The sequence below is a fragment of the Salminus brasiliensis genome, chromosome 24 (genome assembly GCF_030463535.1).
Source record: "Salminus brasiliensis chromosome 24, fSalBra1.hap2, whole genome shotgun sequence".
NCBI classification, from domain to species: Eukaryota; Metazoa; Chordata; class Actinopteri; order Characiformes; family Bryconidae; genus Salminus; species Salminus brasiliensis.
Window position 1 is genome coordinate 17,610,939 of NC_132901.1, and position 19,607 is coordinate 17,630,545.

Genomic DNA, 19,607 nt, shown 5'->3' on the forward strand with positions numbered 1-19,607 from the left:
TGAACGCATGTGGCTGAAATCTGACCAGGATACAATCCAGATACTGGTCACATGAAGCGACCAGGAGTAAACTGGGTGGGATAGAAGGGTACAAACAGGGTCAGGGACAGGGTCTAAAAGCTGAACCCCGCTTAATCTAGTTTGTGTACCTGGTGTGCTGGGGTTTAGTAGCAGTACCTCCACCTCCCTTCTACAGTATCAGCAGCAAATCAATACAAACCACATAACAGTGCACACACGAACACGCAGTCTAAGAAACTTACCGGTCCTTGAAAAAGCTACGCAGCATAAAGCACTCACCTCCATCCCTGCTGCTTGGTAGGATGCGTCTGAAGGTACAGCAGTGGAGCTCTTTAATATGGAAGCTTCACAAGGCAAGTCGTTAGACTCTCATGAACACTGGTCCACATCAGCATAGCCCATCCTCACCCCGATTTAATGAAGGTTAATTGGCAGTGCACTTGGCAGAGTGTGTCGGGGCTTAGGTTTTGATTGTCACCTCATTTGCGAGGTAAAACCTTCTTAGGTGGCCTGCGGTCCTTACAAAAGGGAGGAACCCGTCTGAGCTCTGATTTCTAATCTTTGGGTCATTGATGGTTTTACCTCTGACCACTTACACTTCCCATTCCGTCCTCTTCCATCTCTTCAGACCCATCGGAATCAGAAGGCAGCCCTGCGTGACCTTCAGAGTCCCTGTGGACGCATTATGGAAAAGGTATTAAGAAAATATAACCATAAACTCTGGATGCTTTAATTAAGTGAGTTCCTCGTGGGAAACCATCCAAGAGTAACATAAATGAATGGATGGATGAGTGAATGGAGATACGTTGTGGTCCATCACTGGATTAAAAGGACAGGCCGGGAGGACCATTACGTTAAGAGCAGCACTTCAACAACATCCAACTTTCTGGTTCATCCTGAACTAGACGTTCACTTTACACTTCAGGTTGGATTTTGTTGGATTTGACAGCGTTTATGTTTATCTTCTGCTGAACGAATGGGGAATTTCCCCATCTGCATCGCATACAGCTATTGGATTTGAAAAATAGTTAATCACAGACATGAAGGTCATGGCAACACTGGATTCAGAATAAATGAGGGACAACATACAACGATGGAAAAAAATAATAATAATTTTCTTAAATCAACACAGGGTCAAATTTATACATACAAGCTGAAGATTATACATACAGTACATCACTTAGATGGTTAATTTAGTGGTGCTGAAACTCATTGTTAGTGATCATGATGGACTACACACTGTAAACCTGGTTATGTTCACCTAACCTAAAAGTTCGGTTTTGTTGAACAAATTGAAAAGGTTAAGTTGAACGTACAAGACATGACAAGGTTGTGGGTTCGATACCCGGCCTCTGCAAGCTGCCACTGTTGGGACCTTGAACAAGGCCCCTTACCCTCTCTGCTCCCCGGGTACCTCACGGTCACTGTGTGTGTGTATGTATGTATGAGTGAATATGGGGGTCTTGTCTTGTCTTAAACATGGCATGCTAGAACATCTCAAATACATTAGGCAAGTATAACTCATAGGGCCAGTTTTATAGACCAGGATTAAGCCTAGTTCTGGATGATCTTTTTTTATTTTTGTCTGGGAAACATTTAAATACTTTTAATTAAATCTTTTGAGCCAAAACCTGACACCAAATCTTATCTGGGATGAATAAGCTTGTCTTTTGAAATATTGTTTAGTCCTTCATTTCTTAATTCACTCTTATTAATCGATCAGAAATGCTGATATAATCGTATAGTATAATCTTGTGGTAATGCTAGAGTGAGCACTACAGTACTTGATCTACTACAGTATAAAGTATAGTACTATATGATGGTTGATGGTGTTTGGTGTGGCGCAACAGATAACACCAGTACCACTGTGCTACCACACCATGTGGGAGACGGGGGTTTGATTCCCGGTTTGGGTGGCTATCCTTCACTACACCAATAAGAGTCCTTGGGCAAGACTCCTAACACTACATTGTCCCGCTCCTGTAATACAAGTAACCTTGTAAGTCGCTCGGGATAAGAGTGCCAGCTAAATGCTGTAAATGCCATAAACGTCTGACCCAGATCATTAAAAGATCATTACTGGATGTCTGCTATTTCTCACACCTAGTGTCCACTGTATAGACTAGAACATTCAAATGCAATCTTTTCATTTCATTGACCAAGCCTTCAGAAAAATGCACAGCATGCACCTGTGGTCTTGCGTAAAACCCCGGTCCCGGTCATAAACCACTAGGGAAGGCATTAATAGTTGACAACCCTTGATTTATTTGTAGATATGAGATATTCTATGCGTTCAACTTTAACCTGTATCCAACAATTACGGACAACATGAGAGGTTCACTTAATAGGGCTTCTAAAACTGCCAGCATTGCAATTCACTGCATACCACACACACACGCGCACACACACACGCACGCACGCACATCAACAAGTATCAAAAAAAGAACACTCCAAAGTCCCACTGAAGGTTAAGATTTAAGAGTGGATATATATAATAATATATTTGTTTATTAATACGCATTTGTAATTATACATCCAATGTACTATACGGTTAAAATGGACAATACTGTCCTACCCAGCCCAAATTCTCTGCCTATCGTCCTTTTCCCAACCCCTCACAAAGGAAGAAAAAAAGAAAAGCTTGGTAAAATAACATTTCAAGACCTTTCTGAAGCAAAGGCACATTTGTCAATAAACATTAAAAAGGAAAAAAAAAAAAAAACTAAAGGTAGGCAGAAAAGATCATCGGTCGTGGAAGCAGTAAGCGGAAGTGAAAATCCACCACGACAGCCGAAACTAGCCTCTCTGTCCACGCCTTCCCAGAATTCCTCAATTGCAGAACTGAGGAGTTGACGAATTAGCAAGAAGCTAACCAGCACTTGGAGGAGTTGAGGAGCACGCAGCACTTGGGGCTAAAAGGGAGGGAAGACCGGGAGAGACAGGAGTGTCGCTAGCTCTACACAACAGCCACACACAGTAAACACTACTCAGGCTGAAAAGTGCTTGGGCCCCGGCATGACTCTTCTTGTTTACACCTGTGGTTGGCCATGGTTCCTGCTTGTGGAAGTGTCTGTTGTACAGTTGCCTTTGTGGCACAAAGGTCATGTGCACCCAGGCCTGCCTGGATCGTTGTAGAGGAGGTAAGTTGGGAACCAAGTCACCCTGGACAGCGCCCTCTCCCGTCAGGCTTTCCTGCCACAGACTGCCCCGTGGCGTGTCCGGTCCGATTGGTCTTGGAGAGCCGTGAGGCTGCTGAAATCGCGGCTTAACCATTTTGAAACAGGAGAGGAGGGGTGGAGGTCAGGGAGCAGGGCGGACCACTACCCACTCCAGCCTAACGCCGGCTCTCTGTCATTGGCCAGTCTGTGCCGGTGGGCTGGGCTAGTCGGAGGCAGGCCGCGCCCGACTCATACGAAGACTTTAGCGAGGGAGTCGGCTCCGGCGCTGGCGATGTAGCACTTGGACGGATGGAATGCCACGTCGTGAATGGACTCGTCAAACTTCTTGCGGTGTGCTGTGAACTCCTGGATGCAGGTCTTGTTCTCTAGGTTCCATAGCCTGATGGAGCAGTCATGACCTAGGAAAAAGACAGACGGCAGACAGAAATATTTATATCCTCTTATGTATTCATAAGCTACTTTAGATTGCACCCATTGCTGACACAGATGTGCAAATGCGCACCCACAGCTTGTCTAGTCCCTGTACTATACAAGTACTGCCATAACAACAAAAGAAGACTCCACCATGCCTCCTAATTCCAGGCGTTGGCTAGAGGGGTATAAAGCCCCCCAGCATTGAGCTGTGGAGCAGTGGAACTGTGTCCTATGGAAAGATGGTTGGTGCTCCACTTTAGGTATGAGTTAAGGAATTGGGGATGAGGTGGGTGGTGATTATTCAACATCCTGACTTCAACATCTTCCCTGGACAATAGAGACAGTTACTCCAACAAAAGCAGGTTAAATACCTTTGATTTTAGAAGAAGGAGCAGGTGTCCCAATACTAGTCCAATATAATATATGTAGATTAGGCTTAGGCTACTTGCTACTTTTGCCTGATATGTTCACGGCTGATTTCAGTTAATGTTCGATATCCTCTCAAAACATTACTGAACATCACTCTGGAAATCACTTTGAAATGATTTCTAATCATGGTTTTAAGGACGAGTATTCAGGAACTCATTTGGAAATACTGCAAAATGCTACCTGGGCCAGTCCTAATTAAAATTATATAATAGTAATAATATGATGTAATAATCTATTTGCAGTCTTTTTCTGTGAAATGTACCTCCGGGAGATGTGATCACCACACTTCAAACCATTCTGGATATCAGTTTTATTATAACTCCATTCTGTATTATGCTCTATAGATTTTTCAATTACTATGGAAATAACCATACAGCTAGCACTCTTTTGTTTTTGTATTCACAGCTAAATGATTTAAAACCCAGGTTGCCCAGTACCAGTACATCACATTAAAATAACCGTATGCAAGCATTTGCAACCTATTTTGTTTAAAATTGCCTTCAAACATCAGTGCCCTCCCTGAGGTGTTCAAGGGAAAAAGCAATCTGAGAAAGACATTGGTTTACACTTCCAGTAATGATTCGCTCTCAATCCAGCCCATTTAAACTTCCATAAAACTGAAGCGATGTGATGTCCTGGCACTTACTTCCAGACATCAAATACAGTCCATTTGGATCCACCGCAAGGCTTGTAACAGCGTCCAAGTGGGCCACCATGGAGTGGATCAATTTTCCTGTGGGAACAACAAGAACAGAATCAAAAGGGTCAGCTCCGGCTCAAAATTGTGCTCATTAGAAATATTAACTAAAACCTGTCCTCTGACGGACCAATCCGATAAGGCTACCATGCTGCCTTAAAAAAGGAGCCTGTAAATAATGCACGGTTGGAGTGAGTCATAACTGCTATAACCGCTTCCTTGGCTACCACAGTGACCACAGCGAATGTTTTTATAGCCGTGTCTGTTCACTGGGCAGCCATCTTTACAATGCTGTCGGGCCACTGACACAAGACCAAGCTACAATCTATGTAAATAAAACTGATAACGCATAAATAAACGGCTTGTTCTGGCTACTGCACTTGTGCAGATCTCCACATCGAGGTGGGTTTTCCCCACCAACACATCAACCCTCCTCTACTCGTGGCATAACCAGCAAGCTGATTGGCTCCTTTTGCTCAAGGGCTCAGTTCTTTATCCATAAACAGACGACATGAGAACTCCCATTCATATTTCAACCAGTGGCCGATCTCCTCATTTATAACATCTCTGACTGTACCTGTGTTGTTGTCGTAGAACTTGATGTGGCGGTCCTCCTGAGCAGTGATCGTAATGGGGAGAGTGGGATGACTCAGCACTTTGTTGATCTGACAGGATGCCCCTACAGAGGAAACACAAGAAGAATGGCTTTGTCTTCTTGAAAGCATAACAGCTAAGTTCTATTGTTAATCTAATTTCTCTAAATAACTGACCGGAAAAAAACACAGCGCATCCAACAAGAACGAATGTCTCATTTTACTATGTGAACCTGCACATGCCATATACCTTCTGACAGCTGATTTAATCCAGGAAAAATACATTAATAAATAAATAAAAATTCCACTAGTCAATTTCCATCAGCAGAATGACTGCTAAGGGCCCTGTAAAAAGGGAACAGGTTTGGATCGCTGGCTAGAGTGTCGAATGCTAACGTTTACCCATTGAGACATAATCAGCCATAATCCTGTCACCGGTTGATCGGTTGTCCTTCCTTGGAGCACTTTAGGAAGGTTTTGACCACTGCATACAAGATGTGCCTAATATTTTTGAGATGCCCTGAGTGAGTTGTCCAGCTATCACAACCAGTGTAGCTTTTATGAATCTCCACTGCACTGACCAGAAACTCTGAAATGAACTGGTCTTTCTTTAAGGCAGCACTTTTTCCAGGTGTAATCCATTGTAGCACTCATCTCTCTCAGTGCAGTAATGCTAATCACCTGCTGTGCCTAACCTGCACAGTTTGAGAGCAGAGAACGTCCACAGCCACATTATGCCAAGTGTTCTTGAGAATATTCAATGTCAGAGCAATACAGTTCTCATGAAATTGGGAATTAGTAGAGCATGAATGCCAAGAAAGGCCATTATCCAGTTATAATTTCATGCCCAAGTCTCCTTATAATGAATTCTTTGGTCCCCCTCCACTGTGTTTAGTGGGTGTGTGAGTGAGAGACTTTACCAGGCTCAACGGTGGACTCCATGTTGAGGACTAGCTGGCGGGTCTCCATGTTGAAGAGGCCTATTCGGCCATTATTGAATGAAGTCACCATGTAAGCAGGATCGCTGCAGACCAGATCTACTGAAGAGGGCAGGCCCAACTCTGGAGATAAACCACACAAACACACCAGTTCATCACCTCATACAACTATCATTTTTGACTGAACTATTCCTGAGTGTTAGAAGCTTGCTTTCTCTGGGTGGGTTTGGAGTGCTGGGGGGGCTGTGTATATGTAGCCCAGCATGTGGGCATTGTAAAGGTCCTATGGATTCAAATGTGTGAGCTGTTCAACAGTGTAACATTAGAAGCAATTTAAAAAGATGGGGGTGTTGCATGCAGATAGCCTTCACCCCCAGGATGGTAACATTAATTAGGTAATTGGGGTGAACTACCTAATGGGTAGGAATTGACCAAATTCATCCCAGAAAACGCATAATGTGGTATTCGTTGCTTTCTTATAATAACTGGAAGCTAATTAATAAACTTGCATAACTAACTGGTTTCCATTCAGATTAGTCAAATTGGCATATATTGTTGATAAAACCAAAAGTCAATTTGTGCCATTTTTCACTCGGCCAATTTCAATCTGTTGTTCATTATACTATGTCAAAATCCTTCTCTGATCATAGTACATGGACCAATAGAAATGCTCCAAAATGACCTGAATTTAACTATTTTTATATTGACTTCCATTGAAAGCAAAGAAGCTTTTTTCCTTCTCCTGTAAAGCTTTTGGGAGATATGAGGTTTTTGTGCGACGGAGACAATTTTCTTAAACACAGAGTAAAAGAACAGAAATGCATTATTTGCTTTTACCCTTGTTCTCGTTGAAGACGGCGAGGGCCGCCTGAGGATTAGATGCGTTCCACAACCGCACTGTCCCATCAGCCGAGCAGGACAGGAGGCGCTGGTGAGCGCTGCTGTGGACCAAACCCCACACTGCATCTGTGTGTCCGCACAGCGCCCCTCGGAGGACTGATGGCTCTAGGACACAGAAAATTACACTTACGTTATTTCCCTTGGTTTACATTATCATGACGTTAACGGACACAGTTATAGGTGTAACACGTACACCACTGACTACGGAAAAAGCACAACACACACATCAAGATGTTTTTTTTTTATGCCAACAGATTACTCCATACAATAAAAAAAAGAAACAGATATAAACTTAATTGGCTACACTATATGTCCAAATGTTTGCAAACACAGCTTCTAATACATGCATTCAGCTATTAAGCTGCACTCAAATCCTTACAGCTATGCTCCAGAACGGAGCAGAAAGCCTTCCCTGGTACAGTACGGACAAAAAGAAAATACCCTGGATTTCAGAAGAAACAGTGAATGAGCCATTCACAGTGTCCCAATACTTTTGTCCACATAGTGTAGCTGTGTCCGTTTTGCCAGAACAATCAATCAGCTCAGCTTAAAGTAATGTTTTAGTTTTGCACATAATTAACACAGCTATTTCATCAATTGTATAACATTTGGTTAAATGTTTATATTCAGCGTCTGGCAGTACCACCTTTTATGTCCCACAGACTACAAAGCCTACTTTAGGACTTTATATTGCAGCTGTATTGAAAGGGAACAGACACAAAGATAAACACATCTGCTAAAAATAACGACAAGAGAATAGTAATGGAAGAATAGATTTACGGTAGGAGTCGTAGGGGTCGATGTTGGGGCTGGGTGTGTTCCAGCACTGAATGGTGCCGTCCAGCCCACCACTGTAACACTGCTCTCCTGTATTGCTCATCACCACACACAGCACAGCACCCCTACAACACACATACCAAACAGACATACAAACATTACATATAGAACTATATAACTAGACTTGCAAACGTGTACAAACACACATACACACCTTACACTTCTTAAATAACCACACAAATAAAATCCCAAAGCCCCAAAACAAGAGTACCTCACCTATGAGCTCTGAAGGTGTAAATAGGTTCCACATCCAACGAGGCATTCCTGTTCAGAGCATAGGAGCGTCAATCTCTAATCACAATCACACGTCAATAAAAGTCCTATAGCAACAGAGTGAGCACCAGAACCTTTGTATTTTGCGTCTGGAACATATGTCCATGCAAGTACATCGAACATACTGGCACATGTGAAATATCAGTGATTTGCAAAGGTCCTCCAACCACTAGAAAATGCTCCTACTTTTTGGCAGGGGTCGTTTTCTGCAGGTTCCACATCTTCAGTGTGTGGTCCTCGGAGGCTGTGATCAGTACGGGTTCTACAGGGTGAAAGGCCAGGCCCCGGATGCCGTCGAAGTGGCTGCGCAGCGTGAACTTGGGGTTCCATGTCTTGCGCAGGGCGTCCTTGTTATTGGTGATCTGAGGAGGCCAAAAATGTTGAGATGTCTTGGCATGAGTAATGCATAGTTAGTTACAGTGGTGGGCAAACCTCACCAAGGTGCAGCTCTATGACGTCATACAGTACTGCGCAAAACCTTTAGTGAGCTGTGAAAATCAGAATGTTAAATAGGCATTAATATGGAGTTGATCCCTCTGCAGCTCCTGGAGCTCTGCAGTCATTGAGTCAGCAGAGCGTTGGAGACTTTAATGCACTATGCTCCTCTGTACTATGCAACCCTGCTCTGACCCCTGCTCCGTCACTCCATGGCTGAGTTTCTGTGGGTCCTAAACGCTTCCACTTTTTAATTACACCACTCACAGTTGACGGTGGACGAAATTTCACCAACTGACTTCTTGTTGCAATGACGGCTCCTATGACAAAACCACGCTGGAATTCAGCGAGCTCTTTAGACCCACCCACATATTCACTAATGTGTGTAAAGGCAGACTGAATGTCTAACTGCTTGATTTTATACACCTGTGGCAATGCGACTGAATGAAACACCTCAATTCAGTGAATAAAAGGTGTGTCCAAACACTTTTGTCCATATTGTGCATTTCCCCCTTTGGCTGAAATAACCTCAATTAGAGGTTTCCTACAACCATCTGCCCATCTCTGGTGTCGACTGGGAAAGACTTTCAGATGATGTTTGAAAGATTTCTAAAGTCACTCCAACGCACCTCAACAGGATAACAGAATACCAGGATACCAGAATACTTTGGCCATTCCATGGTGGATTTCTGGAATGCTCTGGGCCATTGTCATGGTGCATGGTCCACCTCTGCTTAAGCATTTTCAGCATTATAAGTACTATTAAATGTGTGGAGTGTCCAAACATTTTCCTCACGGGAAAACTGCATTTCTATTCATAACATTTTACATTTTTTCTTAAGTTTGATGCATTTATTACCTTCATCTCTCAATATTGCCCCCCCTCCCCTGTATACAGGTTTAACTCAAATAGCAAATAAAGTAATCTACACCATCACTGGTGGCGTTTGAGAACACATTTTAAGAGCCACAAGCTTTCACTGCCTGTAAGATGTGTGAGACACCACAGTGAGGATAAATTACTAAGACATAACTGCTTCAATTTAAGGAGATGCTCCTTTTAATTAAGTACAGTTAGCCCACCGCGCTCCTGCTGCTAGGTGTGCTATAAACACTGTTCTTTTCACTAATTATGCCCTCCATAAAACTCACATCATATGCAAGGTTATCAGCCTCATTGGCGACAGTCAGGCCGGCCAGCTCGCCTAGTCCCAGCTCCCCTGTCTCCATAGCCTCGTCTGTTCCGATGATGAAGGCTTTGCCTGAGGAAGGGGGGAAGGTGATGGCCTCCACTGCAACATAAACACATTTTTATTAAAAACATTTTTCTCTTAGTTGAGTCGTTGATAATCTGTGCTGTCAATTTCAAAAAAGTGAAGCGAGTTTTGAAACCCATTAACCCAAAGTTCAGGGTCCCCTTCCATAATTCAGTTTTCCTCTTCTAGAAGAATGCTTTTTCCAGACATACTCAGACAAACGCAGGGTGAGAAACCTTGCCGGGCAGCACAGTGGTCATCCCTGCCTGAATATGAGCATCCATCAATCACAGGCTTATTATTCAGCTATGACTGATAAGACATTTCATTCAGTACCTCCTAAGATTTAATCAATATATAAACTATATGAATTGTTCCATATCTAGTGTATCAATTCTTTAGTATCCAATATGGAGTAACCACTATAAATAATTTAGTCCAATATCACCTATTCAGTATCTACTGTACTGTTATTCTAAGTTATTCTAAGACATTTAGTATCTACCATGTTAAATTGTATAGTATCTACTATTGGATCCATATCTAATATGGATGAAGTAACCACTATGAATTATTCAGTATCCACTATGGATTAAGTAGCCACAATAAATGACTTGGCACCAGTGTGAAGTTTACTGCATCTACTATGTATCATCAGTATCTACTATGAATTATTCATTATTTGCTATGAATTGTCCCGCATCTACTATAACTTAGGTAACCACTATGAATTATGCAGTACCTGTATTAATTATTCAGGACCCCCATATACATTATTCAGTATCTAATATGGATTAAGTAACCACTATGAATTATTCACAAATGTATATCTTCTATAAATTGTAAAATAACAAAACAAAACAAAAAAAAAACAAACAAAAAAAACAGCCATTATGATTTATTGAGTACCAGTATGAATTATTCAGTATCTACTACTAGTTATTCTTAATTACTGCATGATTAAAAATAGAAGTGATGTAGAGTGTGGGCACATATGACGCCTTTAGTCTTTATATTAAACTTGTGAAAAGTGTTTTCATTATGTAATGGCTTGTAGGGTCCCTATGGAATCGGCTTACATCTATTTTGTCAGATTTATTATATTGTTATTTGGATTTTTAGGTTTTCCACATTACATAAAATTACATATTTAACTATTACCATTTAACAAATGCACAGAATTCCAAAATGAAAATTACATAAAATATATTCTCTGCACTGATACTCTATATACTCTAAAAACCTACCGGACACTCTTCAGGACTTCAGTAACAGGTATAAACAAAGCAAGATTTAACTACGCTGTCTGAAGAGACACATCTCAACTAAAATCCTTATGAATAGTGTTCGTTGTTTTGTATTTGCTGAAGCTCTTCTAATTTAACTTCTCCACTTTCACAGTTTTGATGTCAGATTCTTTGTCCTATCATGTTTGTGAAGCTAGCCTGCTGCCTCTAAAACAAAAGGCAAAGTGATTTACAAGCCTGCTGCGTAGTTGAGGCCTGCAGCTCTTGTGGATCTCAGTGAAATGCAGATAAAACAGGTGTTTACATCAAACTATAGGAGCTAATGATGAAGTGGAGGACGATGCTGTGCTGTTCCAGTTCAGCGTGAGAATTCTGTAGAGCGATTGTGTGAAAACAGGGCCCTACTGCTATCCTTAAAAGCTTTGCCAGATGCTGGGAAAAGCAACATTTTGGTTTCTGAGCTGGAGTTAGAGCACCTTCTTCAGTGTGACTGCTCTCGTGTTCATTGAAGCGGTTAGCGTTGGGCCGGGGTGGGGGCGTGATGGACGGCTGCAGCGAAGACTGCTCCTCCGTGTCCCGCAAATTAGCCAACATATCCTGCAGCTTAGTACGGTTCGGCCCTGGGAGAGAGAGAGTGAGGGACAGAAAGAGAGCGAAAGAGAGGGAGAAATTAGTCAGGAATAAACAGATATTAAGGAAAACAGTGACATCTATAAAGGGCACTGCCAAAAGTGAAAGAGAAAGAGAAAGCTTTCTCTGGATGAATGAGAAAAAGTGCAGCTCTTGCAGCAAAGAGCACAATATTCCCTTTATAACAGAAATAAATATATAAATAAAATAAAACACAATCTATACGAGCTTGAGGCTTTATTAGTAATTTCATAAGTAACAGGTAATCTCCAGCGAGGAGTAGCTACAGAGACTGACTGCTGGTCATTAGCGAGCTTCAACGAGATGGACCATAGATACGGTTTGCAGGACTGCAGGAAATAGCCATGTTCTTAAGCACACTTCTAAGAATTTAGCCTCATCTGTGGTTATTTGATTAAGCAATATAACACTTCAAGTTCATGCTCTAACGTAAGATATTAGCACCACAGTTTCGTTAGCACTGTTTATTGTTAGGTTTTAAGATAAAGAGGACAGAAAAGGCTACTGGAATGAAGCCCAACCCCAAACCCAACATTCCAGGCTACTTAATGATATTTACAGCTATTTAGAGCAGAGCTAACTAGCTTTCCACAAGACAAACAGATCGGAGTGCTGTGGGACACCATATCCAGAGAAGAACAGGACAGAAGCAAATGATAAAACATCCACCCAGATGTTTACCACTTGCTCTTGAAGCTCTGGTGAGGTGGACGGGTCAAGGGCTTGTAAGGCGGTCAGGTAAGACGCCAGCCTAAGAGCTAACCTAGCTAAGAGCCTCACAAGCACCAGACCAAAAACAAGCTTCATAATCGAGCCATCTTCTTTGGGTAAGGGTGTTCTGGTGTTGGTTTCCCTCCACAAAGTGGTAAGAGCAGACGTGTGGATGTTAAAATTTTGCACCTTCAACCACAGGCACAGGTCCTCTTCTTCTTTGGAAGGTGGTGGGGGGATAGAAGTTAAATGGTGCTCCACAGCACTCTGCTCTCTTTGTGTTGTGTTGATAACCCCACTGTTATTTGAGTGAAATTCCCTTCCTCTTCTTCTTATCACTGTAGCGCCTCCTAATCGAGCACTGTGTGTTCATTAGCACTGTGATTGGATCAGACTCTGGGTAAAAAAATTAAACCACAAAACTCAACACTACAGGGGAGCTTTCAGGCCCGGAGTCAGGGGGGGAAAGAAATGGCATATGCTCTAAACCCTCAAAGCCCCACATGATTTCCCTAATGAGCTCCCTTCTTTTCCAAGAAGGAAATGTACTTAGCAAAATCAGCTGCTGTGAAGAACATGGGTGTAGTCAGTGAAGCCATTGGTGATTGAAAAAGCAATCTGGAAAATGAAGCTTCAGCTTCAGACAAGATCAAGGCACAGTGATGGAGGTTTAGCAGTTAAAGAAATCGTAATAAGCTGTAGTCATTATTTAGGCAACATAACATGTTAAATGCAAAGTGCACCTGGCTAAGGGTGCTGTTTAGCTCAAACTTGCAGAGTACACTTGATAGTCTTGTCTGATCGAAATCAGATCAAGTTCTCGCCACTACCAAACTTCTCCGAAGGTCTTGATGTGGTTGTTCTGGTCCATATGTGTTTCTGATTACTATATTCTAGGGATGTCCCGATCCAGTTATTCTGCCTCCGCCCTCCCTGATTAAATCAGAGCCGATCTTTGTGTTTGTATAAATAATAATACAGCCCCACAGTTTAGAGAAGAGCTGCTGATTAATACTAATGAGTTTCACTAATGAGACGTTCTGGACTGATTGATTTAGTTTAATCGAGGCTTTTCTTAAAACAACTGTTTTATAGTGATTCATATCTTATAGTCTAGTCAGACTCTCCTCCCTGACCAATCAGCTCCCAGCTCCTTTAAATACTGCAGTCTAATCACTGTGTGTGTGTGTGTGTGTGTGTGTGTCTGTGTGTAGTGGTACACACTCGGGACTGATAACTGTTGTTGGTGGTCTACTGATGTGAAACAACTGGGGTATAGTGGGTGCATGCTCTGTGATTCAGGTTTCTACAGCAAGCGTTTGAGTATTAGCGTTTGCATTAGTCTCGTTCTGAATGTAGTCCAGTGCAGGTTTAAAAATAAAGAAAGGGGCTCGGTTCTCCTACCAGTAAAACACTACTTTAGATATTTTCATATATTTTCATACCACAATATATTTAATATGGTCTGTTTTCATATTCCACTGTAAACTAGCACCACACTGCAGACGCTAAACACCATTATCTGCCTTCTGAGAATGTCCTCAGTGCTGCCAGCTGGGCAATAACGTCCGTTAATGGCACCCTGAAGACACCAGGTGGCATTTTACCAGTGCAGGTAGCTTAAAGCCCTTAAAGTAGCTGAATGCATTCATTAGAAGATGTGTCTACAAAGATTCGGACATACAGTGTTGCAAAAGCAAAAGCCTGTGTGAGTAACTGGATCCCAAAGCAAAGAGAAGAAAGAAACGAGCTCCAGAAGAAGGTAGGAAGGAACAGAACATTCAGACAGACTAACTGAACTAAACTCACCGGCAGTGCAGAGAAATGCAGCTTTTAAAGAGGACCTTCCAGCAAAAGCAAACAAGCTCATCAAGGAAGAGCATAATGTACTGAACAAGCAAAGGCAGGAGGCAATAAAAAAAAGTCGACCAGGGAGGAAAAATAAATAAACAAACAAACAAATAAATAAATAATGCAAAGTGAAAAAAGGCAGAATGAGAAGAACTGTCACAGGACATAAAGAGCCGTAGAAGAAAAGATGGATGAAGAAATGCAGGTAAAAGCACGAACAGACACAAACAGAGACAAAAGACACACACACACACACACACACACACACACACACACACACACACACACACACAGAGACAACGTCCTTCCCAACACATAAAGAGCTAACTGAGGAAAAAGAAGCATCAGCAAAGAAATCGAGGCGACAGCGAGGAAACGCCAAGAACACGGCCTGCTTTCATGAAGTACCGCAATCTTCAAGATTGTTCAGACTGAGAGAGAAAAGAGGAGAAAGGAGAGGACAGAGGTGGCCAGGTCCACTTACTCTTCACCCCCTTTTTGCCTTTGCGCTCCTTTCTGTATTGCTCCTTGAGTTTGGTAATCAGGCCCTGGTCCACGTCCCAGGCCTGCCTGTCCTTCTCTACACGGGGAGGAGAGACACCACAGCAGGCGATTCAGTCGGCTGTTTTAGCCAGAAATGGGTTGGTGTCTACATACATGATCAAACAGAAGGCCTGGCAGAGTCCTGGCCTACAGAGCATGCTGGAGAATCTACGATTTGGGAGGTTCTGATTAGGGCTGGGCGATAAAAATGTTGACAATCTTTGTGCACTCCATATTAATTATTATTAATATTATGATAATTAACTTGTAACTCTTTTAACATGCAGTTGTGGTCAGAGTCAACATCCACTCATCATAGACATAAAGCTCATGCCAATATTGGGCTTTCTGTTCAACCTACAGATTCAGACATAGGCCAAACTTATACATATAGGGTCAAAAACATTCATATAGCTCAGAGCATATGGTTAAACGTCTCTTAGAACGTGGCAGCTCGACCAGACGCTTTTGGTAGCCATCAACAAGCTTCAAGCAAAGATCTGGTTCCAACGTTCCACTACTTTTGTGAAGCGAAGACTTTGGTGAACCCTTTTCAAGCACCAAAAAAATCATCCACATGAGTAAATGTATGTTTTACAGGAAATATGAAGAATTTTTAAATCAGACTAAAATATTTCAGGTTTAGGGTTTGAGTATCTCGTCACTGAGTGTTCCATGTCACATGGTGTCTCGTAAAATAGAGAGCTGAGCTTGTTGTGAATATTTTGATATAAAACATGTGGGTATCATCTTACATGCAAGTGCCTTTTAAGGCCAATATAAGAAAACCCGCAGAAATCGAGAAAACTGCTGTTAGACTCCAGAGAATTAAGGTTAGGGTTAGATGTGGGGTTATGTTATGTTTAATAGACCACCACTTAAACTGAACTTGGAGTATTTAATACATATTCAGGTGAAGGGTCAGGTGAGCATCTATGAGGCATCTATAACAGACTATAATGAGTATAATGACACCATCATAACTATAATTATTCAAATGATTTTTATCACCCAGTCCTATTTCTGTTTTTCACAGTTTTTTAGTCAATATTTTTTACTAAAAAATTTTAATAGACTAGAAAAATACATTCCTGGAAGATATTAACAGAAGTGGGTCAGTGGGAGCATGTACGACTAAACACAGAGACACAGGACAAGGCAATGACAAATGGACACAATCACACAAATAACAGTAAAGTAAAAACACAGGTGATGAACACTTCAGTTTGTCCCAAACAAGACTCCTCTGGATCATAGCTGTTGGCAGACAATTGTGGAAGCTGGAGAAATTCACATAGACCTACACCACTGCTTCCCACATCTAGCATAAGAGGCCCAGTTGTACTGCAGCTTCCTCTGATGATTCAGCTCATGGAGGACTTCAATAATAACGCAACACTGGTGTAATGGTACTGGACGGGGAAGCAAAGCTGCAGTGCAGGAGGGTCTTATGGACTGGATCTGGAAAACAGTTCTACATTATATATGAAGGCCCAGTGAGATGATGCAAGATGCAGGAGGCCCATTTCTCAGATCACAAGTTATAATGTTTGCAACACTGGTGGAAAATATATAAGAAAACATATGATTTCATGGATCGCCATGCCTTTCCTTGTCTGTTCTAACGCAAGGGCATTAAATTCATTATAATTAATAAACCTTAGCAGCACAAATCTCAATATTACAGAACCTAACGAACAACAAAGAGAGCTAAAGAATTTAGTATTTAGCTTTAGGATTTAGTATCAAGTATGAACTTTAATATACCCAAGTCCACAAAAGTAAGAATAATGTGTTAATTAATAATGTTTTCTAGGTGGTTTGTGAAGCAGTGGCTAATCGGCAGGCTGAGAGAAATTAGCATAGTTCATTTGAATTTGCTGGACGTTTTAATCAAAGCCATGCGTTCAAACACACAAGAAACTCAATTAATATTCCAGGCGAAAACCTCCTTGCCTTGAAGGCAAACAGAACACTATGTCACATTTCCACCCAGTGCTGTGAATGAAAATTATTGGACACAACTACTTCTGTGCCATTTAATTCACCTTAAATAAACTACAGCGTTTGTGTTGCAAGACATGTACATGCAACTGTGTGTTCTGCGTGTCTCACCCCAGTCCGTGCCATCCCCCGAGCTCCTGGACTCGGGCGAGGTGTCCATGTCCTCAGTGTTGGACAGGAAGTCGAAGCCCTTCAGAGCTTCCTCTGTATCTGGGTCATCACTTGCATGTGAGAGAGACAAAGATGACGAAGGCTTCTTCCTCACAATCTGCAGACAAACAGAACAGACCCCACGCTGATAAGAACAGAATTTGAGTTTCAAGACTCCAGTAACGCTGAGGGGTATTAGGGATATATTAGGGATGTCCTGATCAAGGTATGTTGCATTTACATTTGCGGCATTTAGCAGATGCTATTTACTCGAGAATAACCTCCGCTAGTTTAAATAGACTAAAAATGATAAAATACCTCTAAGCTTAGACACGACTAAACACAAGTCAATAAGGAGACCATAGTACTCTACTATTCGCCCAATGAACTCTCTGAGGTGGTGGGTCTTCAGTCTGCGTTTGAAGACAGTGAGCAACTCTGCTGTTCGGACACCCAGGGGAAGCTTGTTCCACGACTTCGGTGCCAGAACAGAAAAAAGCCTGGATGCTTGCCTTCCGTGGATTTTAAGGGATGGCGGGTCAAGAGAAAAGAGTTGCACCCGGGCAGCCTCTCTAAAGAGGAAGGGTTGAATTCTCTGGATGTTGTACAGGATAAATGTCGAGTCAGATTTGCAACATAACTTGAGAACGATAACTATTCATCCAAGACTACACCAAGGCTTCGAGCTTCTGTAGATGGAGTGACCAGTGAGTTCTTAAAGGAGATGGCAAGATCATTGTGACGTCCAGCAGTTCCCAGGATGTACAGCAGCTCTGTCATAGCAAATTCTCCTAAACCAGAGTATCCCATCCGATCTTAGTGTTTGTATATACAGTAATACAGCCTCACAGTTTAGAGGACATGAGCTGCTGATTAATACGTTCAAGTAAAATCCCTTTACTTTTAGTAGCAGTTTCTATAAGGAGACATTCTAGACTGGGTAGAACAGTGTTTCAGTGATTGCCTTTATTAAATAAATAAATAAATAAATGAAAAGCTATTATGATCTGTTCTCATGTTTCAGTGCAAACTCAAAATGCTTTCATTTGCCTTTTATTGTCCACACTGCTGCTGGCTGGGCAATAATGTCCATTAATGGCACCTTGATGGACACCAGATGCCCTCAAAACAAACACAGTGGCTCAAAACAAAAGGTTCTAAATTATACTGGAATTAACACAGCCAATACCCGATCCATTGAAATGTGCCTAGATCGGATAAGGACACCCCCAGGTTATCACACAAGCCAGATGAAGCATCAGATGAATCCAATAAACGTAATTTATAAATCATTTACTTTAGTCTTGCACCCAAACAGAACTAGTTCTGTAACCATTAAAATGCTCAGAAGTGAGAGATGGGTGTGTGTTCAAACACACAGTGCCTTTAACTTCTGCTCACCGTTCTGGAATCTACCATGGTCTTTTCTTTTCCTTCACTGTCGTCTTCATCGTCCTCATCGCTGAATTCAGCAGCAGCGTTCTCAATAAAAAACGCCTCGAGCACAGCGGTTGAGTCAGACAGTTCCACTTTCCTACAACACACACACACACACACACACACACACACACAATCAAAGAAAAGAAAGAAAATAGATTACAGATTCCAATCCGAACTGCCTCCAAGGCCAAAGGCTTATTAACTTTCTGGCTCAGTTTGTGTTACTCCTTAAAGCCCTGATTTCAGTTTGATTGTATTCAGTGGTGTGTAATTAACACTTGGGCGACGTAATATTTCGCATGTTAATTACCCTCACAATACAGGTCTGCACAATACTAATAATATAGTTATCTCACACACACATACACTATTTTTTTTTTCATACATTCCACTACTTTTGTGAAGCTGGTAAACTCCTTTCAAGCACCAGAACAATTCGGCCACATGAGTAAAGGTATGTTTTCACAAGAAATACAAAGAATTTCTAAAATCAGACTTCAATTTTTCAGGTTTAGGGTCGGGCTATCGCTTCACACAGTGCTCAAGGTCACATGGGGTCTCCACACACACACATAAGTTGGACATGTTCCAATATTCAGTAATAGGATAAAAAGAAATACCACAAAATTGAACACACATACACCAATCAGCCATAAGATTAAAACCACTGACAGATCGATTATCTGGTTGCAGTGGCATCGGTCAAGAGGTGGGATGAACATATTAAGCAGCAAGTGAGCAGTCAGTTCTTGAAGGTGATGAAGGTGTTGAAAGCAGGAAAAATGGGCTGAGACACTTTTTATCGTTAGTACTTTCTCCACCATGTGGTCATGTACAGTCCCGCATGGTCCCACACAGTCCCACACGACCTCATGTGTAGTCACATGACTCCACCCTGTCTGGTCAGCGACATGGATGCTAACCCAGCAATCAGAGCAGCTTGTGTAATCGTACATTAATCATTAATCATCATGAGCTTCAGATTCAATAAATCTTGATGTTGATTTGAGGTCATACCGCCTATAAATATAATCTCCT

At 41.9% G+C, this 19,607-nt stretch overlaps 1 protein-coding gene across 2 annotated transcripts in view; it reads right to left on the minus strand.

Annotated features, from left to right (window-relative positions):
* Positions 1–2,266: 2,266 nt before the first annotated feature.
* Positions 2,267–19,607, minus strand: part of LOC140546436 (striatin-like) — a 58,680-nt gene continuing 41,339 nt past the window's right edge. The window contains exons 6-18 of one of the 2 annotated variants that reach the window (XM_072669656.1): positions 18,531–18,663; positions 17,091–17,247; positions 14,917–15,012; positions 11,696–11,839; positions 9,869–10,008; positions 8,468–8,643; positions 8,225–8,272; positions 7,952–8,073; positions 7,109–7,276; positions 6,254–6,394; positions 5,318–5,419; positions 4,690–4,776; positions 2,267–3,598 (exon numbers count right to left, since the gene is read on the minus strand). In XM_072669656.1, coding sequence (XP_072525757.1) covers positions 3,429–3,598; positions 4,690–4,776; positions 5,318–5,419; positions 6,254–6,394; positions 7,109–7,276; positions 7,952–8,073; positions 8,225–8,272; positions 8,468–8,643; positions 9,869–10,008; positions 11,696–11,839; positions 14,917–15,012; positions 17,091–17,247; positions 18,531–18,663 — 1,684 coding nt within the window. In that variant the 3' untranslated portion in view covers positions 2,267–3,428. The remainder of the gene's footprint in view (positions 3,599–4,689; positions 4,777–5,317; positions 5,420–6,253; positions 6,395–7,108; positions 7,277–7,951; positions 8,074–8,224; positions 8,273–8,467; positions 8,644–9,868; positions 10,009–11,695; positions 11,840–14,916; positions 15,013–17,090; positions 17,248–18,530; positions 18,664–19,607) is intronic. The other variant, XM_072669657.1, reaches the window with a different exon arrangement.